This window comes from Nerophis ophidion, linkage group LG04, assembly GCF_033978795.1.
Source record: "Nerophis ophidion isolate RoL-2023_Sa linkage group LG04, RoL_Noph_v1.0, whole genome shotgun sequence".
Classification (NCBI taxonomy): domain Eukaryota; kingdom Metazoa; phylum Chordata; class Actinopteri; order Syngnathiformes; family Syngnathidae; genus Nerophis; species Nerophis ophidion.
Window position 1 is genome coordinate 19,664,430 of NC_084614.1, and position 24,060 is coordinate 19,688,489.

At 37.6% G+C, this 24,060-nt stretch overlaps 1 protein-coding gene across 2 annotated transcripts in view; it reads left to right on the forward strand.

Annotated features, from left to right (window-relative positions):
- Positions 1–24,060, forward strand: part of LOC133551064 (hippocalcin-like protein 1) — a 99,720-nt gene that overhangs the window by 70,690 nt on the left and 4,970 nt on the right. For both annotated transcript variants that reach the window (XM_061897371.1, XM_061897370.1), the window contains 3 exons: positions 6,248–6,433; positions 15,633–15,914; positions 21,883–21,988. In XM_061897371.1, the coding sequence (XP_061753355.1) occupies positions 6,338–6,433; positions 15,633–15,914; positions 21,883–21,988 (484 nt within the window). In that variant the 5' untranslated portion in view covers positions 6,248–6,337. The remainder of the gene's footprint in view (positions 1–6,247; positions 6,434–15,632; positions 15,915–21,882; positions 21,989–24,060) is intronic.

Sequence of the window (24,060 nt, forward strand, 5' to 3'; positions counted from 1 at the left end):
CATGTCACTAAACATGAAGTACACGTTTGTGTACTTATGGACTAAGTACATCATATAAAAAGATGAGTTTTAGTTTTTATTCTAATTAAGATCCAATAAGCCCAAATAGCAAAGAGAAAAAAAAAACAGCTTTGGCTTTAAGAGGTTTTTAAATGTGTAAAAAAATGCGCCTTATAATACGGTGCGCCCTACGGTCCGGAACATAGTACACAACTTTGTCCCGTGCTTCCATACTGTAAATAGATTTACAATATTTTTACCTTTCATGATGACGTTATGTGACGTGACGTCAGGTGTTAGCTACAACACCTTGGTTTATATGTTAGCGTCGTTAGCCGCTTCTTGCCAGCAGTTTTTTTTATTATTTAGAATGCATGTTTTTTTTTGTTTCACATATGGATTAAATGGACACGGAAAACTCCCCAAAAGGTGCAATTCTCCTTTAAGTCCGACTAGAAGGTGCATGAAATAAAAAAAAGTGATCTGCTTTAGTCCACTCATCGTAAATACGTTGCAGTTTAGACGAGAGGCAATCAAGCAAAAAAGTTTGCCCCCGTTATGGCTCAACTTTTAACGAGCGAGCAGGAAGTCTGTGTCGGTGCAATAAAACGGCGTCCTCCCTTGTAAGCTTTATTCTGGTGCCGCTAAAGTGTTACTCAGGACACTGAGATTTGTTCAGGGGAAATAAAAAATAAAAAGGAGGCCATTAAATCCCAGTTGATGGCGGAGGTAACTTGATGAATGTCTACATGCATCAATGTCCAGCATTTACCAGGAGTATGCATAATATATTCTTATTCGCTTTAAGGCGTGGCTCAGAATGCATAACCCAAGTGCAATTTGTGCTTTACCATGACTGCAGTTATTTGTTATGTGTTAAAGTGTGCTGACCTGTGTGCAACCTCGATTTACGAACGTATTTGGAATCGAACAGGATTCGTCAATAGAAAAGTTGGTACGGTGAAGCCGATTTCTCCAAAATGAACATCGTAAATATGAACAATGGGTTCCGGCTGTGAGAAAAGTCCATATTTTAGTGAAGTTTTGTACACTTTGAACGCAATATAACGTGCTACACGCAGAAGTCCCTTGGGTGCCCTCACAAACTATCAGAAATCACACAAATACTTTCCTTTAAAAGGGAAACAGCACTTTTTGGGGTCATTTTGCTTATCCGTCACATTTAGAGATGTCCGATAATGGCTTTTTTTTTTCCGATATCCGATATTTTGATATTGTCCAACTCTTAATGACCGATTCCGTTATCAACCGATTCCAATATATAGTCGTGAAATGAACACATTATTATGCTTAATTTTGTTGTGATGCCCCGCTGGATGCATTTAACAATGTAACGAGGTTTTCCAAAAATAAATCAACTCAAGTTATGGAAAAAAATGCCATCATGACACTGCCATATTTACTATTGAAGTCACAGAGAGAATAATTTTTTTTTAACATGCCTCAAAACAGCAGCTTTGAATTTGGGACATGCTCTCCCTGAGAAAGCATGAGAAGGTTGAGGTGGGCAGGGTAGCGGGGAGTGTATATTGTAGCGTCACGGAGGAGTTAGTTCCGCAAGGGGTTCTGGGTTTTTGTTCTGTTGTGTTTATGTTGTGTTACGGTGCGGATGTTCTCCCGAAATGTGTTTGTCATTCTTGTTTGGTGTGGGTTCACAGTGTGGCGCATATTTGTAACAGTGTTAAAGTTGCTTTTTCGGCCACCCTCAGTGTGACCTGTATGGCTGTTGACCAAGTATGTCTTGCATTCAATTATGTGTGTGAAAAGCCGTAGATATTATGTGGCTGGGCCAGCACGCAAAGGAAGTGCCTTTAAGGTTTACTGGTGCTCTGTACTTCTCCCTACGTCCGTGTACACAACGGCGTTTTAAAAAGTATTATATTCACTTTTTGAAACTGATACCGATAATTTCAGATAATACATCTTAAAGCATTTATCGGCAGATAATATCGGACATCTGTACTTAAAAGTATGCTAACTTTTCCCATGTCATCATGCTAACATTAACATACTAATATTTTATGCAGACATTTTCGCCAATTTTGTATTTTTAAACATTAAAAATCCTGGGTTTTGATACTTGCGGCCATACATTTTACTTTTTGAAACCGATACCCGTAATTTTGAAACCGATACCAATAATTCCCAATATTACATTTTAAAGCATTTATCGGCCGATCATATCGCCAGTCCGATATCATTGGACATCTCTATATTTTAGTGAACGTTTGTACACTTTGAACACAATATAACGTGTCACACACAAAATCCCCTTAGGTGCCCTCACAAACTATCAGAAATCACACGAATCCTTAACTTTAAAAGGGAGACTGCACTTTTTTGGGGGTAATTTTGCTTATCCTTCACAATCATTATGAATGATATGACATATGTATTTCTTTTAATGCATTCTTAATATTAAATAAAGATGATCAAAGGTCTGCTTATAAGAGCTGATTTATTCTGCCTATGAAGCCCTTAAAAACATCCAAACACCTCCATTAAGGTTTTATATGCATGATGTAAATATATAACAATGTGTTCTACTGTAAATTCCAGTAGTTTCTTTACCATGTTGGCCTGCCAGCGCCCCCTGGAGGGCCGCCAAAAAATATATGTTCCCCAGCTTTATGGGGTGAAATACACCTCACCGCCACTTGTGGCAGTAATGGTCTCCTGCTGGCCCCACTATGGACTGGACTCTCACTATTACGTTAGATCCACTATGGACTGGACTTTCACAATATTATGCTAGACCCAGTCGACGGCCATTGCATCCGGTCTCCCCTGAGTGGGGTGGGGTGGGGGGTGGGGGGGGAGGGGGGTTATGCGGGACGACTGGTGACGGTCCTCTCCAAGGTTTCTCATAGCCATTCACATTGACTTTCACATTGGGTTGTGAGTTTTTCCTTGCCCTCATGTGGGATTTGAACCGAGGATGTCGTTGTGGCAGATGCAGCCCTTTGAGACACTAGTGATTTCGGACAGGACGAGTTGAGTTGATACCAAAATGGATACATGGATGATACAGCAGAGGATTGGGAGAATGTCATGTGGTCAGATGAAACCAAAATAGAACTTTTTGGTATAAACTCAACTCGTCGTGTTTGGAGGAAGAAGAATACAGAGTTGCATCCCATGAACACCATACCTACTGTAAAGCATGGGGGTGGAAACATCTTGCTTGGGGCTGTTTTTCTGCTAAGGGGACAGGACGATTGATCAGTGTTATGGAAAGAATGAATGGGGCCATGTATCGTGAGATTTTGAGCCAAAACCTCCTTTCATCAGTGAGAGCTTTGAATGGTTGACCAAATACTTATTTTCCACCATCATTTACAAATAAATTCTTTAAAATTCCTACAATGTGAATTCCTAGATTTTCTTTTCACATTCTGTCCATCACAGTTGAAGTGTACCTATGATGAAAATTACAGACCTCTGTCATCATTTTAAGTGGGAGAACTTGCACAATCGGTGGCTGACTAAATACTTTTTTTGCTCCACTGTACATAAATAAGACTTAATTTTACGAATGGCCCGTAGAATCCTAAATAACACTGCACCAGCGCCACTTAAGCACTTTGTCCAGTTTACATATGCTGTGACAGCTAGAAACACATGAGCCTCCACCAGGGGGCAGTGTAGCGTACCCAGATGTAAAGCATCTTTTGCACAATCAGCCTTATCATAATTTTACGCTTAGTTTAGGTCGAAAATATGTATAAAATGCTATTTTAAAAATCTGTACTGTAATGCGATGTGGCGAAGGCTGACCTTGTTAGCGAGCATCCCAGTGGAATTTCATGGGGAATATTTGGTGTCATGGGATAGTTTTGTTCCATCCATGAAAATGTCTGCTTTATAGGTCATAGGTTGATCTCACATGAAGATTAGGAACACACACATGCACGCACATCCACACAGCTGATTTGCCACACAAACACACACACACACACAGCTGGTCGCCATGGATGTGATTATTGGGTTATACATGTGTGTGTGTGTGTGTGTTTAAGTGTGTGTGACGTCAACAGGCCTGGGGATTACTTATTTAATGTTTTGCAAATGTGATGCTGCAGTTTGCGGTGTTTTATAACATTCCGTGTCAAGCGGATTAGGAGCAGCGTCGGTTTGCTGATGTGGAATTGGATTTATTTGGGGGAAAAAATGGCACCTTTTGCAAATTTATTCCTTGTACACGTGTTTTTGTTACTTTTTTTTTTTAAAGATCACAAAAAAAGGTACCCTCATAAAGAGTTTAATCATGCCATTAAATTGTATGTTTTAGTTGTATACATCCATCCATCCATCCATTTCCTACCGCTTATTCCCTTTAGGGGTCGCGGTGGGCGCTGGCGCCTATCTCAGCTACAATCGGGCGGAAGGCGGGGTACACCCTGGACAAGTCGCCACCTCATCGCAGGGCCAACACAGATAGACAGACAACATTCACGCTCACATTCACACACTAGGGCCAATTTAGTGTTGCCAATCAACCTATCCCCAGGTGCATGTCTTTGGAAGTGGGAGGAAGCCGGAGTACCCGGAGGGAACCCACGCATTCACGGGGAGAACATGCAAACTCCACACAGAAAGATCCCGAGCCTGGATTTGAACCCAGGACTGCAGGACCTTCGTATTGTGAGGCAGACGCACTAACCCCTCTGCCACCGTGAAGCCCTAGTTGTATACATATATTTATAAATATAATACTACACTTAAAATAATATTTAATAACTTTTGAAAGTTCACCGCAGTAAGTGTTGGATTTTTGTCAATGATCTAAATGTGTGGAAAAAAACAAATTAAAACAAAACACTGTATCATAAAAAATATACGGTTAATCTAGTTTAATAAAACTAGTACTTTGTAATTTATATTTACTGTATAATCAATTGATATAAAATCAAATTTTACACGACAATTAAATTAACTGTAGTAAGCCTTTTTTTAAACTTAAGTGAGCTTTCCTGTGGTAATTGTAATTTAAAATTTTCTAAACTTAAATTGATTATTTTTTTGAATAGTTAATGTTATTATTTTTTTAATTATTCTATTTTTTTTTTAGAAATGTTTTTGTTTTAAGTCCTGTTAACTGCAAGAATATTCTCTTGGGCAATTTCTATGTTTTATATTTTTCACATTATTTATTGTATTTCCTGTAAAAGAGTGAAACTATTTTACTACTATTGCAACAAAAAAATCACTTTGAATTCAGTGAAATTTATAGGTAATATTTGACCAATACTTTGATATGTTTATTTTATTTTGAAAAAACCCTTAAAAAAAACTAAACAGTTGAACATATTCATATTTTAATGATTGTTTTTACATGATAATGGTTATTATACTTTTGAAATATTCAGTCAAATGTATTTATATTTCAAATATTAGGTATGGTTTATTATTATTGTCATCTAAAATATTCAGTCAAATGTAATATATATATACCCCCGCACGGGACAAAAGGTAGACAAAAGAAAGGATGGATATATATATATATATATATATATATATATATATATATATATATATATATATATATATATATATATATATATATATATATATATATGTATATATATATATATATAATTTTTTTTATTATTATTTTTTTAACATTTTTTACTACGTTCAAATGAATGACCGATTTATTAATAAACTAAATAATCTAAATGGATGGAAAAATAAATATATAAATAAACAAACTATCATAAAAATATACAATTAATCGCATTTTAGTAAAAAAATGTTTTCCTTATATTTACTATATAATCAATTAGTTTAAAATTAAATTTTACAGGACACTTAAGTGAACAGTAGTAGCCCTACACTACTGCATTTATTATTTTTTCAAGTGGCCTTTTACATTATAATTATATATATTTTCTTCCTTTCATAGAAAATTATGAGGGTACTGTTTACTTTTAAATTATTTTCAATTTTTTTATTGTATTTAATGATATTTTTTTCATTATTATCAATACATTTACTCCCTTCTTGGCTGAGAGAAATCCCATGGTTCTCAAGTATTTCTTAAATATGGTTGCCTATCCTGGGAAGTCGGTAAGAAAGTGAGACATAGTGTTTAGTAAGGGCTCACTATCTGGCGGGTAAGTGCATTACTGGCGAAGATAAGGATTCACACTTTTGACTCTTTATGAGGATGCCACTCATTTGATTCGAACCGCTGCTGACCCCAGTGTGTTTGTTTGACTGACAGGTGTGGAAAACCCGCCGCTCGCTGTCGTCGTCCAACCGGGATTAAAAAAACAGGAAACACCCCGCCGACCCGCCCCCGCCAGCCGTCGCCATGGGGAAACAGAACAGCAAGCTGAGGCCAGAGATGCTGCAGGACCTGAGGGAGAACACCGAGTTCTCTGATCACGAGCTGCAGGAGTGGTACAAGGTAACTTCCGCTCGACCTTTTTTTTGAGCCAAGGCACATTTTTTGCGTTGGAAAAAAATCCGGAGGCACACATTAAAAAAACGAAACTCAGTTGACAGTAGAAAGTCGTTGTCGCTCTTGTTGGATATGACTTTAAAGCATAACCTAGCATGCATCAATATAGCTCTTGTCTCAAAGTAGGTGTACTGTCACCACCTGTCACATCACCCCATGACTTATTTGGACTTTTTTGCGGGTTTCCTGTGTGTAGTGTTCTAGTTCTTGTCTTGCGCTCCTATTTTGGTGGCTTTTTCTCTTTTTTCGGTATATTCCTGTAGCAGTTTCGTGTCTTCCTTTGAGCGATATTTCCCCGCATCTACTTTGTTTTCGCAATCAAAAAGACATTAATGATTGTCACGTCATGTTCGGATGTACATGCATTGTGGATGCTGTCTTTGCTCCACAGTAAGTCTTTGCTGTCGTCCAGCATTCTGTTTTCGTTTACTTTGTATCCAGTTCAGTTTTAGTTTCGATCTGCATAGCCTTCCTTAAGCTTCAATCCCTTTTCTTTCGGGCACTCACCTTTTGTTTATTTTTGGTTTAAAGGGGAACATTATCACCAGACCTATGTAAGCATCAATATATACCTTGACGTTGCAGAAAAAAGACCATATGTTTTTTTAACCGATTTCCGAACTCTAAAAGGCTGAATTTGGCAATTTAAACACCTTTCAGTTGATGACCTTTCACCCGTGACGTCACAACATGAAGCGATTCGCCATTTTCTCAATCTCATTACACGCACCAAGTCAAATCAGCTCTGTTATTTTCCGTTTTTTCGACCGTTTTCCCGTACTTGGAGACATCATGCTTCATCGGTGTGTTGTCGGACGGTGTAATAACACGAACAGACACGGATTCAAGTTGCACCAGTGGCCAAAAGATGCGAAAGTCCCTCGTTTGGTCACGGCATGACTGCAAGCTAATCGATGCTAACATGCTATTTAGACTAGCTGTATGTACATATTGCATCATTATGCCTCATTTGTAGCTATGTTTGCATCCAGCCTTTCCCTCCACCCACATTTAATGCCAAACAAACACATACCAATCGTTGGTTAGAAGGCGATCGCCAAATTTGTCCTCGCTTCCTCCCGTGCCGCTGTCTTTCGTGGTATGGATCAATAGCTTCAGTTTCTTCTTCAATTTTGTTTTCGCTACCTGCCTACACACTCCAACTATCCATTTCACTACATGTGTAATCCGTTGAAATCCGAGTCTGAATCCGAGTTAATATCGCTATATCTTTCTGTGCTAGCCGCCATGTTTGCTTCTGGTTGTTTCACGCTGTGACGTCACAGGATAATGGACGGGTGGATATACTGATGGAAAAAAAATCAGGCACTTTGAAGTCGTTTTTCGGGATATCGCGTGATGGGTAACATTTTGACCAAAACTTCCAAAAATAAAATAAGTCACTGGTAACTGATTTTTATTGGTTTTAACCCTTCAGAAATTGTGATAATGTTCCCCTTTAAGCAAAATTAGGGAAAAAAATATGTCCGGGGTCGCTATATCTGATTTTTCGGAACACAACAATGTCTGATTGAATGCTAAAAACGTTATGACAAACCGCCTTAAAAAACTAAAGGCATTTTAATCATTTTTTCACTGAATGAGCAACCTATAATGTACAGAATGGGCATTTTCAATATTAACTATGAAGGAAAAAACCCTGAATATCAATAACCTTTACAGGTCACACTCCCTCTCCATCCACATATTTTACAATCAAGCGAAACGCAACAAAAATGCAACAAGCACTGCGAAATATGAACACGAAGGGTCTTCACTGGCTTCCAGTTAAATTCCGCATTGAGTTTAAAATTCTAGGGGGCCCTTAGTTCATCGCTAACTCGTTACCTCCATACTCTTCAGGGCGCAGCCTGGAGTCTTCAGGCCAGGGTCTTCTAAAGATCCCAAAAACTTGTTTTAAAAACCCGTGGAGACCTGGCATTCCAGGCTATAGCTCCCAGACTCTGGAACAACTTGCACCAGTCCCTCCGTGATAACTTTCATTTGAAAACTTCTCTTTTTAGTAAAGCTTTAAAATAATGCACCTTTTAGCTATCATTTTTAATCCACTTCGTATCCTTTTTATGATGTTGCTTCTGTTGTTTTAAATAGAATTGTTGTTTTACTTCACCTACGTTTTGTACAGCGCTTTGTCATTTTATCTGTGACTACTTACTTGATAAAAAAAATCCCTGCTGTGACGTAGATTACCATACTAACTAATTAGATTACCATAAAAACTAATTAGCTGACCATAAAAACTAGTATAGTATATCATGCAAAAGTGCAGATTCCAACCATTGAAATACTTAGTATAGTTCAAGACTTAGAAAACTTCACTTGACATCATAATGGCAGCTATACTTTCCATCTTAAACATCCCCAAAAATTTTTGGGGAATGTCCGGCGGGCCAGATTGAAAGGCTTAATTTGCCCAGGTCTGGTCTGAATGATTGGACCTTTCCAAGAAATCTGTGAATTTCTCTCACACACAATTGTAATGTCTAAAAAGAAAATATGTGTGAAGTCCTGCTAGTCCTAAAAACGTCCTTGGCGAAGGTAGTACGTGACCTGACGGTGACATAACACCCCCTCCCAGTGCTGGTAATCCCCTGGGCAGACTGAATCAAAACCCCATGAGGTGCCATATTGACCTGCTCATGTCAATGTATGTGTAATGGCTATATGCAAGGATTACACACACACACACACACACACACACACACACACACACACACACACACACACACACACACATACTGGTTTTCATTGGGAATGGGGAGCAAGGTTTTGATCATGACTTGTGGGGACCGCCTTTTCTGACCTGTTTTTTTGGTCCCCATACCGTCCGAAGTCCCAGAAAGGTGACTGTGTAAACAGAGCGATGTCCCCATTAAGTCAGCATTGCCAGAACACACCACACACACACACACACACATACTGGTTTTCATTGGGAATGGGGACCAAGTTTTTGATCATGACTTGTGGGGACCGCCTTTTCTGACCTGTTTTTTTGGTCCCCATACCGTCCGAAGTCCCAGAAAGGTGACTGTGTAAACAAAGCGATGTCCCCATTAAGTAAGCATTGCCAGAACACACACACGCACACGCACACATATATACTGGTTATCATTGGTAACGGGGACCAAGTTTTTGATCATGACTTGTGGGGACCGCCTTTTCTCACCTGTTTTTTTGGTCCCCATACCGTCTGAAGTCCCAGAAAGGTGACTGTGTAAACAGAGCGATGTCCCCATTAAGTAAGCATTGCCACAACACACACACACACACACACACACACACACACACACACACACACACACGCACGCACACACACACACACACACACACACACACACACACACACACAGGTTATCATTCGTAGTGTGGACCAAGTATTTGATCATGACTTGTGGATACCGCCCTTTTTACAGGTTGTGGAGGCATAAAAAATAATTGGTAAAATGGCCAGTGCCCAGTTAGCTCATACACGTCTTTAAATCTCTGGATTGATGAAGTAATGTGCTGATCATACTTACTGGGGACCCTGGGGAAAAATAGTTAATAGGGTTCATGGGGACAACATTTAAATAATTTTGCATTATTCACACACATTTATACGTGTTAGGGTTAGGGTTTACCCTAATCGTAACCCTAAATGTTTTATAGGTCAAAGCTTAAAAATCACTTAGGTATCTTCAGAATGGATCTGACTATCATTTAAAAAGGTTTCCCTTTCGGGGACCTGTTTTTTGGTCCCCATACCGTCTGAAGTCCCCGAAAGTTGACTGTGTAAACAGAGCGATGTCCCCATTAAGTCAGCATTGCCATAACACACACACACACACACACACACGTTATCATTTGTAATTGGGACCAAGTTTTTGATCATGACTTGTTGGGACCACCCTTTCTACAGGTTGTGGAGGTATAAAAAAAAAAAATTAGTACAATGGCCACTGCCCAGTTAGCTCATACACGTCTTTAAATCTCTGGATTGATGAAGTAATGTGCTGATCATACTTACTGGGGACCCTGGGGAAAAATAGTTAATATGGTTCATGGGGACAACATTTAAATAATTTTGCATAATTCTCTTAAATTTGTACATGTTAGGGTTAGAGTTAGGGTTAATCCTAACCCTAATCCTACATGTTTTATGGGCCAAAGCTTAAAAATCACTTAGGCATGTTCAAAATGGATCTGACTATCATTTAAAAAGGTTTCCCTTTTTTGGTCCCCATACCGTCAGAGGTCCCCTAAAGGTGACTGTGTACACAGAGCGATGCCCCCATTAAGTCAGCATTGCCAGAACACACACACACACACACACACACACACACACACACACACACACACACACACACACACACACACACACACACTTTATAGCTGTGGAAGCAGCTGTCACTGATAAAGCGCCAACTGCCCGACCTTTGACCTCCCTTTCACAGCCATTCACAGCCCTCCAACACCCTCCCCCCACCCCCCCCCCCCCCACCCCCCCACACACACACACACGCAAAGAGGATGCTAAAGATTTGGACCGCTTGTTGCGATACGTTTGTTGATATTTTATCGATTTTAATTCCTTCACTGGCACAATCCTTTCTCTATTTATTTTGTACAGAGGAGCTTTGGATTCTTCCACTAATCTGCGTTTCTGTTCAAAAAGCACCAGCTTGTGTGAGTCATTCAAAAGTAGCGCTATAAGATTTGGTTCCTGGTGACAAATTGAAAAAAAAACTTCAAAAAATGACATTTTGACGCAGTCCTTTATGTTCAAGTTTCAGTGTTTTTATCCTCCCATATTTTATCCACCAGATGGCGCTTATTTTTTCCCATTCAAAGCATGCAGCAAAATTTACCGATTTCTCTAAGAGTGCTTTTGCTGGCAATAAAAAGCAACAGTTACGTAAACATAAAGGCATTTGAAAGGTTAAAGTGCCCAAATTATAATTCTTATTTAATGTAGATGTATTTTCAGGCTAAAGTCGGGAGAAAGTGAGGAAAAATGTTAAAATTTTGGGGAAGTTTTATGCATTGTTGTTTTAAACCTGAAACTGTAAAACAATTAAAAAAAAAAAAAAAACGCATGAAAGTCAATGATCATTCCATATTAAATTTATTATCCTTAAAATGTATTTTATGGAAATTATCGTAGTTTTCATTAAAAAAGAACAGTTGTGTACATAGTTATTTTTAAAGGGCAAACTAAAATCATCTTCCTTCCTTAACTTCTTAGCCTAATATAGCAAAGTTAAGTAAACGTTTGTTCCTCGTGACAAAAAAAGTCCTCTTAAAAACCCTTAAAATTAATGTTTTGATGCAGTCTTTTATATTTATTAATTGTTTTCCCATTCAAAGCATGCAGCACAATTTCTCACCATTTACAAATTTCTGTCAGAGTGCCTTGCTGGTTTTTTTTCCAATAAAAGCAACAGTTACATTAAAACAAATGGAATATAAAGGGTTAAAGCGTCCAAATTATAATTGGTATTTAATGTAGATGTATTCCAGGCTAAAGTCGGGAGAAAGTGAGAAAAAATATTACGATTTTTACAGCAGTCTTGGGGAATTTTTTTAGCATTTTTGTTTTAAATCTGACACTAGAGAAAAATAAAAATGCATTAAAGTCAATGATAACCCATTCTAGGATGTAATATTTTAAAAAAATAATAAATAAATCATCTTTAAAATGTATTTCATGGAAATTATAGTAGTTTTCATGAAAAAAGTACAGTTGTGTGGACAGTTAGTTTTAAAAGGATGTAAAAGGATTTAAAAGACAAACAAAATTCATCTTCCTTCCTAAACTTCTTAGCCTAATATAGCAAAAAAAAAAAAAAAAAGGTTGTTCCTTGTGACGAAAAATGTCCCAAAAATAAACCCTTACAATTCACGGTTTGATGCCGTTCTTTAAGTTTAGTTTTATTTATTTATTCCCATTCAAAGCATGCAGCAAAGATTTTTGCCGTTTACAGATTTCTATAAGAGTGCCTTGTTGTTTTTAACCCAATAAAAAGCAACAGTTACGTAAATATACTGGCATTTAAAGGGTTAAACCGCTCAAATTATAATTTGTATTTAATGTAGATTAAGGCTAAAGTCAAGGCTAAAGTCTTGACAAAGTGAGGAAAAATATTAAGATTTTTACTGCAGTTTTTGTGCATTTTTGTGCATTTTTGTTTTAAACTGAGCACTGTTGAAAAATAAAAATGCATGAAAGTCAATGATATTAAATAAATTGTCCTTAAAATGTAGTTTTCATTAAAAAAGTACAGTTGTGTAAACAGATACTTTTAAAAGGCAAACAAAAATAATTTTCCTTTCTAAACTTCTTAGCTTAATATAGCAAAATAAAAATAAAAAGTTTGTTCCTATTGACGAAAAATGTCCCAAAAAACCCACCTTTAAAATTCACGGTTTGATGCAGTTCTTTATATTTAGTTTTATTTTATTTTTTTTCCATTCAAAGCATGCAGCACAATTTCTCGCCATTTACAGATTTCTGTCACAGTGGCTCGCTGTTTATTTCCCCAATAAAAAGCAACAGTTACATAAAAAAATGGAATTTAAAGGGTTAAACCGCCCAAATTATAATTTGTATTTAATGTAGATGTATTTCAGGCTAAAGTTGGAAGAAAGTGAGGAAAAATATTCAGATTTTTACTGCAGTTTTTGGGAAGTTTTGTGCATTTTTGTTTTAAACCTGACACGGTAGAACAATTAAAATGCATGAAAGTCATTCTGGAATGTAATATTATTAACAATATTAAATAAATTGTCCGTCAAATCTATTTTATGGAAATTATTGTAGTTTTTATGTCCATTTAAAAAATGCAGTTGTGTAGTTACATTTAAAAGGCAAACATGTATAAATAAATAATCTTCCTTCCTTAACATCATAGCCTAATATACGTGACGAAAAATGTCCCATTAAAAAACCATTAAAATTAATGTTTTGACGCAGTGCTTTATGTTTATTTTTATCAATGTTTATCAAAGCATGCAGAAAATGCCTTTAACTGATTTTTTTGTCAGTGTTCTTTGCTGTTTTTTTCCCAATAAAAAGCAACAGTTACCTAAACGTACTGGCATTTAAAGGGTTAAAGCGCCCAAATCATTATTTGTATATAATTTAGATGTATTTCAGGCTAAAGTCGGGAGAAAGTAAGGAAAAATATTGAGAATTTTACTGCAGTTTTTGGGAAGTTTTGTGCATTTTTGTTTTAAACCTGAAACTGTAGAAAAATAAAAGTGCATGAAAGTCAATGATAGCCCATTCTAGAATGTAATATTGACAATATTAAATTAATTATCCTTCAAATGTATTTTATGGAAATTTTTGTAGTTTTTTTTTATTTAAAAAATGCAGTTGTGTACTTACTTTTAAAAGGCAAAAAAATTATGGATAAATAATCTTCTTTCCTTGACTTTTTAGCTTAATATAGCAAAGTTAAAAAAAAAAGTTTGTTCCTTGTGACAAAAAATGTCCTATTAAAAAACCCTTAAAATTCATGTTTTGACGCAGTGCTTTATGTTTATTTTTATCAATGTTTATCAAAGCATGCAGAAAATGCCTTTTACCGATTTTTGTCAGAGTTCTTTGCTGTTTTTTTTCCCCAATAAAAAGCAACAGTTACCTAAACATACTGGCATTTAAAGGGTTAAAGCGCCCAAATCATAATTTGTATATAACGTAGATGTATTTCAGGCTAAAGTCGGGAGAAAGTAAGGAAAAATATTGAGAATTTTACTGCAGTTTTTGGGAAGTTTTGTGCATTTTTGTTTTAAACCTGAAACTGTAGAAAAATAAAAGTGCATGAAAGTCAATGATAGCCCATTCTAGAATGTAATATTGAGAATTTTAAATGTATTATCCTTCAAATGTATTTTATGGAAATGTTTGTAGTTTTTGTTTTCATTTAAAAAATGCAGTTGTGTACTTACTTTTAAAAGGCAAAAAAATAATAAATAAATAATCTTCCTTCCTTGACTTTTTAGCTTAATAAAGCAAAGTTTAAAAAAAAGTTTGTTCTTTGTGACAAAAAATGTCCTCTTAAAAAACCCTTAAAATTCATGTTTTGACGCAGTGCTTTATGTTTATTTTCATCAATATTTATCAAAGCATGCAGAAAATGCCTTTTACCAATTTTTGTCAGAGTTCTTTGCTGTTTTTTTTCCCAATAAAAAGCAACAGTTACCTAAACATACTGGCATTTAAAGGGTTAAAGCGCCCAAATCATAATTTGTATATAATTTAGATGTATTTCAGGCTAAAGTCGGGAGAAAGTAAGGAAACATTTTAAGATTTTACTGCGTTTTTTTCGGAAGTTTTGTGCAATTTTGGTTTTAAAGCTGACACTGTAGAAAAATAAAATTGCATGAAAGTCACTGATCATTCCAGGATGAAACATTATTAACAATACTAAAGAAAATATCCTTAAATAGTATTTAATGGAAATTATTTTAGATTGTATTTTAATTTAAAAAACGCAATTGTGTAAACATAGTTACTTTTAAAAGGCAACAAAATAAAAATAATCTTCCTTCCTTAACTTCTTAGCTTAATATAGCAAAGTTAAAAAAAAAAAGCCATTAAAAACCCTTAAAATTCACGTTTTGACGCAGTCCTTTTTGTTTATGTTTATAAAATTTTTCAGAAAAAATTCTCACTGTTTGCTGATATTTTACCCTCTAATAAATATAATGACATTTGGAGAGTTAAAACATCCAAAACATTAATTTATATTTGATGTATAACACAGGTATACCACGTCGTATTATGATTTTAAAAAATAAGTACTCAAATATTAAAAGCATTTTTTTTTTGAGCAGTTTTGTTTAAAACCTGTTGAAAATAAAAATGCATGAAAGTCAAGGTTGCTGCTAATATCATTAATGACTAAATTTTCCTTAAAATTGATTTTTTGGAAATTGTTGTAGGGTTTGTTTTCCTTTTAAAATAGTTGAGCTACATATTTACACTTAAAGGAAAAAAATGACTTTTTAAAGCATTTTTTTTTTACCGCATTTTTTGAGACGCTGCAATTTTTTGTCATTACAGACCTCTTAATGCTTAAATAAAGCCTGATAGAAATTATTCCTATTGCATAAACTATTTTTTTTCTCGCCCCCTAAGGGTTTCTTAAAGGACTGTCCAAGCGGGACGTTGAACGTGGAGGAGTTCAAGAAGATCTACGCCAACTTCTTCCCCTACGGCGACGCGTCCAAGTTCGCCGAGCACGTCTTCCGAACGTTCGACACCAACGGCGACGGCACAATAGATTTCCGGGAGTTCATCATCGCCCTGAGCGTGACGTCGAGGGGCAAGTTGGAGCAGAAGCTGAAATGGGCGTTCAGCATGTACGACCTGGACGGCAACGGCTACATCAGCCGTGACGAGATGCTGGAGATTGTACAGGTGAGCACGCAACATTCAGCTCTATTTGCAACGTTTAGTAGTTAATGTCAGTTTTTTTTGTATTTTTAGGATTATTTTTATCAATATTTAATTATTATTTGCAAAATAGTCAGAAATTTAAAGGGGAACATTATCACCAGACCTATGTAAGCATCAATACATACCTTGATGTTGCAGAAAAAAGACCATATATTTTTTTAACCGATTTCCGAACTCTAAATGGGTGAATTTGGGCGAATAAACGCCTTTCTGTTTATCGCTCTGTGGCGATGACGCCAGGACGTGACGTCACCGAGGTAATACAGCCGCCATTTTCATTTTCAACACATTGCAAACACCGGGTCTCAGTTCTGTTATTTCCCGTTTTTTCGACTATTTTTTTTAACTTTGGAGACATCGTGCCTCGTCGGTGTGTTGTCGGAGGGTGTAACAACACTAACAGGGAGGGATTCAAGTTGCACCACCGGCCCGAAGATGCGAAAGTGTATGCCACCAGACCCCCGTTGAATGTACCAGAGTGTCTCCACATTTTACCGGCGATGCTAAGGCAGACATGGCACAGAGATGTATGGATAACCTGCAGATGCATTTGCAACAATAAAGTCAACGAAATCACAGAGGTGAGTTTTGTTGATGTTGACTTATGTGCTAATCAGACATATTTGGTTGCGGCGTGACTGCCAGCTAATCGATGCTAACATGCTACGCTAATTGATGCTAACATGCTATTTGCCGGCGGTGCTAAAGCAGACATGGCACAGAGATGTATGGATAACCTGCAGATGCATTTGCAACGATAAAGTCAACGAAAACACAAAGGTGAGTTTTGTTGATGTTGACTGCCAGCTAATCGATGCTAACATGCTACATTAATCGATGCTAACATGCTATTTGCCGGCGGTGCTAAAGCAGACATGGCACAGAGATGTATGGATAACCTGCAGATGCATTTGCAACGATAAAGTCAACGAAAACACAAAGGTGAGTTTTGTTGATGTTGACTGCCAGCTAATCGATGCTAACATGCTACATTAATCGATGCTAACATGCTATTTACCGGCGGTGCTAAAGCAGACATGGCACAGAGATGTATGGATAACCTGCAGATGCATTTGCAACTATATTACGTTTCCTTCCACCCACATTTAATGCAAAACAAACACTTACCAATCGAAGGATTTAAGTTGCTCCAGAGTCACAAGATGCGAAAGTCCTGATCGTTTGGTCCGCACATTTTGCTGGCGATGCTAACGCAGCTATTCAGCCATGCTATGGCTATGAATAGCGTCAATAGCTGTTTGCTCAATAGCTTCAGTTTCTTCTTCAATACTTTCATACTCCGACCATCTGTTTCAATACATGCGTAATCTGTTGAATCGCTTAAACCGCTGAAATCCGAGTCTGAATCTGAGATATTGTCGCTATATCTTGCTGTGGTATTCGCCATTGTTTGTTTGTATTGGCAGCACTGTGTGACGTCACAGGGAAATGGCCAGTGTCTTCGCATAGAGCGAAAAAAAGGAACTTTAAAGCTTTTTTTATGGATATTCCAGGACCGGTAAAATTTTGAAAAAAACTTCAAAAAATACAACAAGCCACTGGGAACTGATTTTTATTGTTTTTAACCCTTTTGAAATTGTGATAATGTTCCTCTTTAAATTGAGGATTTTAAAGTGTTTGTTTTATTTTATTAAATATTTAATTTAGTAGCATAAGTATATTTATAATTAAAGGCCTACTGAAACCCACTGCTACAGACCACGCAGTCTGATAGTTTATATATAAATGATGAAATATTAACATTGCAACACATGCCAATACGGCCTTTTTAGTAGACTAAATTGCGATTCTAAATTTCGTGCGAATTATGCTGCTGAAAACGTCGTGGTATGATGACGCGTATAATGCCTTGTGCGCGTGACGTCACGGACATTTTGATCCAGCACCGATCCGAGCCATAAGTCGTCTGCTTTAATCGCATAATTTCACAGTATTCTGGAATTCTGTGTTGCTGAATCTTTTGCAATTTGTTCAATTAATAATGGAGACGTCAAAGAAGAAAGCTGTAGGTGGGAAGCGGTGTATTGCGGCTGCCTTTAGCAACACAAACACAGCCAATGTTTCCTTGTTTACATTCCCTGAAAGATGACGGTGAAGCTTTACTATGGAACAGAGCGGTCAAGCGAACATGGTTCTCTGCCACATGTCAACCGGCAGGTTTCGGTCAGAAAATCAATCAATCAATCAATCAATGTTCATTTATATAGCCATAAATCAATAGTGTCTCAAAGGGCTGCACAAACCACAACACAAACCACTACGACATCCTTGGTAGACCCACATAAGGGCAAGGAAAACTGACACCCAGTGGGACGTCGGTGACAATGATGACTATGAGAACCTTGGAAAGGACCACATATGTGGGCAACCCACCTGTTCTGGTGGTATTAAGTCGGCTCTTACCGTAGACATGAGCGTAGAGCCTGCGTCGTTCCTTCTGCAGCTGCGGACTCTCTTGTCTCCTCCCACCGGCCGCTCCCGACCGTCACAAGCTGTAGGAGGAAAATATAAAAATCTCAGCCTCGTCGAGAAACGTGGCTTCCCTCGGAGACACTGGCGGTCACCACTCCCGTGGCCACACCTCTCCGACTTTCAGGTACGACTATATAATCTCACTAAAACACTAGTAGGACAATAAGCAGATAAGGGATTTTCCAGAATTATCCTAGTAAATGTGTCTAATAACATCTGAATCGCTCCCACTGCCCTCGTCTTTTTTTTTTCCTTTCTAGTCCTTCACTCTAACTTTCCTCATCCACGAATCTTTCATCCTCGCTCAAATTAATGGGGAAATCGTCGCTTTCTCGGTCCGAATCGCTCTCGCTGCTGGTGGCCATGATTGTAAACGATGTGAGGATGTGAGGAGCTCCACGTCTGCTACTTCCGGTACAGGCAAGGCTTTTTTATTAGCGACCAAAAGTTGCGAACTTTATCGTCGATGTTCTCTACTTAATCCTTTCAGCAAAAATATGGCAATATCGCGAAATGATCAAGTATGACACATAGAATGGACCTGCTATCCCCGTTTAAATAAGAAAATGTCATTTCAGTAGGCCTTTAAATATTATTTGCAACATTTTCCCAAATTTTAATTGGTATTTGAATAACCAGTCTTAATGTTTTTTTAAATATATTTTTGGGATTATTTTAGTTTTAGTTCCTCATACCTTTTTATAAGAACATGGGGGACTTATTTTTGTTTTTGTCATGTTATTCATTTTGTTTCCTATAAGACAGTGCAATTAATTTGCTATCATTCAAACAAAAGTCATCTTGAATTCAGTTAAATTTGGGGGTAATAATTTACCATCCCAAAGGGAAATCGGCCCCTAATTAAACTGGAGTTATTTTACACCAAGTATAGAAAATAATGACCATGAGTTCATGTAAACATCTACCTTTTTTGAAAGAAATGAGTAGACTTACAGTATATTCCTGCCAGGAGTGATGTATGACTCCTAAATATGAAAAGTACTGCCATTTATGAGCGCGTGCATGGATTAGAAAGTTAAATTTACCCTGACTTTATCCCCGAGTGTGCACAATAGTGGGATTATCCGGCAGTTCCTTGCACACTTCCAACGACAAATTGGAGCTGCTCAATGCTGCTGTGTGCTAAATGAATGGCCGAGGGTCTAATTCGAGGTGTGGCACTGATCTAGGGTCTGTTTTACACTCCCCGCTCCCAAAGGAGGCGCCTTAATGGCTGTGCAGGCTAATTGTGGATTTGTGCTGCCGACTCACTGGCAGAGGTTCATTTGATGCCAGTGCTCGTATCGGTCCGGCGGATCGATAGCGTATAAACACACACCTCCATCTTTGTCACGTTGGTGGAAGGGACGCCGGGGGGAGGAGAAGATCCTGCAGAAACAAATGTCACCGGCTCATGGCCGCACCTTCATCACCGTCAGCCATACTCTAACCCGGGCCTGGGCAATCATTTTGACTCGAGGGCCAAATTTAGAGAAAAAAAATGTGTCGGATTTTTAGGAAGACTAATACAAAACCTCACAATGATGTCTGATTGAATGCTAAAAATTTTATTACTGACCACCCTAAAAAAATGTAATGGAATTTTACATTTTTCTACGAACGATAAAACACTGAATATTGACAACTAATGAACGTCACGCCCCCTTTCGATTGACATATTTTACAATCAGGTGAAACGCAACAAAAATGCAACAAACAGTAAAATATAAACACGAAGGGTACAAAATAAACCCACCTAAAATCTGATACATCTGATATTTGCTGAATTTCCCCCAGGGATCAATGAAGTACTTTGTATTCTATTATATTTAGGGACCGGTGTCCCTTTGGGACAGAGGACCCTATTTATTATTATTATTATTATTATTCTTTATTATTATTCCACCGCCTCTTTAAGCTGTAATTTGACCCCCTTAACATGCTTCAAAACTCAAAATTGCGCTCTAGCGCCCCCTAGGAAGAAAACACAGACAAAAGTGTCTGTAACTCCCAGTACCAATGTCATAGAAACATGAAACAAAAATCTCTATGTAGGTCTCAGTTAGACCAATATTTCATACACTCATACCTCCCAGCTAAAATCAACAGGAAGATTTACATGCTTCAAAACTGACCAAATTTGACACACACATCAGGACTGGAGAAAATTGCAATCTAATCAAAAAATCAAACCCCAAAACTCAAAATTGCGCTCTAGCGCTCCCTAGGAAGAAAACACAGACAAAAGTGTCTGTAACTCCCAGTAGCAATGTCATAGAAACATGAACAAAAAAATCTCTATGTAGGTCTCAGTTAGACCAATATTTCATACACTCATACCTCCCAGCTAAAATCAACGGGAAGATTGCAATTCCCCCTTCAATACAAAATGTGGCTAAAAGAAATTCACTTTTTTTCAAACATTATCTCCTCTGAGGCCGTTTGTCGTTTCCGCTTCTAATAAACACAGAAGAGGGATTGAACCCTTCTGATTAAAAGTTGATGAAAGAGTTTTAATTACTACCCCGGTTTGGATTTTATGAGCCCGCAAATTACTGGTGCGCTGTTGCAGTTGCGCTAATGTTTTCACAAGTTGGCGGCTTCCTGCTCAAACAAAACTGCCTCTAACTCACTGTAGAAATGTCATACTCACATGAAACAAAAACCTCAATGTAGGTCTCACTGAGACCTATATTTCATAGAGTGACAACCTCCAGTTAAAATCAACAGGAAGTTTGCTGTTCCCCCTTCAATACAAAAGCTCCACTCCGTTCACAATGCATTGGAGTCTCAAAATGCCGGCACCAAGTCGTCCTTATAAAATGCCCAAGCAACTTTACAACTGTTATTACCATGAGACTGATTTATAACACATGTGTATACAACTTTTTCTCTGTGTAATAATTCATCCATCCATCTTCTACCACTTATCCGGGCTTGGGTCGCGGGGGCAGCAGCCCAATTAGTACCGTCCATCGCTGCTTGCAGCTTAAATCTATTCTATAATCAGGAAGCTTTAGAACTTTGTTGTGAAAATCTCCTTCCACGTCGGTGGAAACGCTCCCCACCCAAAATTATGGACATAAAACAAAACTTACACTATGGCATGGATAACGAAAAAATTACTTGGAACGAGCAAGGAACATGGATCATCAACATGGATAACAAGTGTGTGTCGGGGGTGAGCAGAAGGTGATGTCGCCAGGCTGACTGCCTGGCAACTACAGGCTTTAATAATGCCGTGGTGATTAACAGGTGCATGAGACCAAATGCACCAGGTGCGTGACATGACAGGTGAAAACTAATTGGTAGTCATGGTGACAAAGTTCCGGCGGGCCAGATTGAAAAGCTCAACGGGCCGCATGTGGCCCCCGGGCCTTAATTTGCCCAGGTCTGTTCTAACTTCTCTCTCTGTCTCTATTTCTCGCCCCCCCAGGCAATCTACAAGATGGTGTCTTCTGTCATGAAGATGCCAGAGGACGAGTCCACGCCCGAGAAGAGGACGGATAAGATCTTCAGACAAATGGACCTCAATAATGACGGTGAGGAACACGCGAAGGCGGCGGTAAATATACTCGCTGCAAAATTCATTCTGAAGACTACGAGGAAAAGGCAACGTTTTTACCGGAATAACATGAAAGGATAAAAAGAAAACACGACCTCTAGGAGAATGTGCTTGTAGTAGTCCGGGGGGAAAATGGGGATTAGTGATGTTATGGTCGCCATGTTGAAAAACAAAGCTTTTACATTTACTTGTATTACGACTTTATTCTCGTAACATTGAGGCTTAATACTTAATACAGTCCTACTCTTGTCACATCACAGCTTTATTATTGTAACTCGCCAACATTTTTTATTGAAACGCTACAGCCTTTTTTCTTTTCTTTTTTTTTGACATCCCAATTTTATTCTTGTAACTTTCCGACATTTTCTCTTGTAACACTACAGTCCTATTCTCGTCACATCACAGATGTATTCTTATAACTTTCCGACATGTTTTCTTGTAACATCACAGCTTAATCGTTGTAAACTTTTCGAAATTTTCTTTTGTAACACTACAGTTTTATTCTCGTAACATCACCGCTTTATTCTTGTAACTTTCCAACATTTTTTCTTGTAACACTACGGCCATATTCTCATCACATCCCAACTTTATTCTTGTAACTTTCTGACATTTTCTCTTGTAACACTACAGTCTTATTCTTGTCACATCACAGATTTATTCTTATAACTTTCCTGACATTTTTTCTGGTAACACAACAGCCTTATTCTCGTCACATCACACATTTATTCTTGTAACTTTCCGACATTTTCTCTTGTTACACTACAGCCTTATTCTCATCACATCACAGCTTTATTCTGGTAACCTTCCAATATTTTTTCTTGTGACATCACAGTTTTATTGTTGTAACTTTCGAACATTTTCTCTTCTAACATCACAGCTTTATTGTTGTAACTTTCCGACATTTTCTTTTGTAACACTACAGTCTTATTCTCATCACATCACAGCTTCATTCTTGTACATTTCTGACATTTTTTCTTCTAACACTACGGCCTTATTCTCATCACATCCCAGATGTGTTCTTGTAACTTTCCGACATTTTCTTTCGTAACACTAGTCTTATTCTTGTCACATCACAGATTTTTTCTTATAACTTTCCTGACATGTTTTCTTGTAACACTACAGTCTTATTCTCGTCACATCACACATTTAGTCTTGTAACTTTCTGACATTTTCTCTTGTAACATTACGTACTTATTCTCATCACATTACAGCTTTATTCTGGTGACATTCCAATATGTTTTCTTGTAACATCATAGTTTTATTGTTGTAACTTTCCAACATTTTCTCTTCTAACATCACAGCTTTATTGTCGTAACTTTCCGACATTTTCTTTTGTAACACTACAGTCTTATTCTCATCACATCACAGTTTCATTCTTGTAAATTTCGGACATTTTTTTTGTAACACTACGGCCTTATTCTCGTCACATCACAGATGTATTCTTGTAACTTTCCGACATTTTCTCTTGTAACACTACAGACTTATTCTCATCACATCACAGCTTTATTCTGGTAACCTTACACTATTTTTTTCTTGTAACATCACAGCTTTATTGCTGTAAACTTTCGGCCATTTTCTTTTGTAACACTACAGCCTTATTCTCGTCACATCACAGCTTTATTCTTGTAAACTTTGCGACATTTTTCTTATAACACTACAGTCTTATTCTCATCACATCACAGGTGTATTCTTGTGACTTTACGACATTTTCTCTTTGCATGTACAAAATAAACTCAAACTCAAACCTGTTTACCATTACCCTCATGTGTCTTATAAGCCCACGCCTCCCTGTGTTCTGTGCCAGATTTTCTCGAGTATTCACGCCCCTCTAGCATCCCGTCCATGCCTTTGCCTTGTCTCACGTTTATATACCTTGATACTGAATTCCTACGTTGTTATTTTGAGGTGCTTGTTGCTAGGCAGAGTTCCCCCTCCCCCCACCCAAAAAAGGCCACACCCACTATTTTGTTTGAATGGCTATTGTTTGAATGTTTGAATTTCGCACACATCCTGCTGTATCTCTTCTCTGTATGCAATATAAAAATAGAC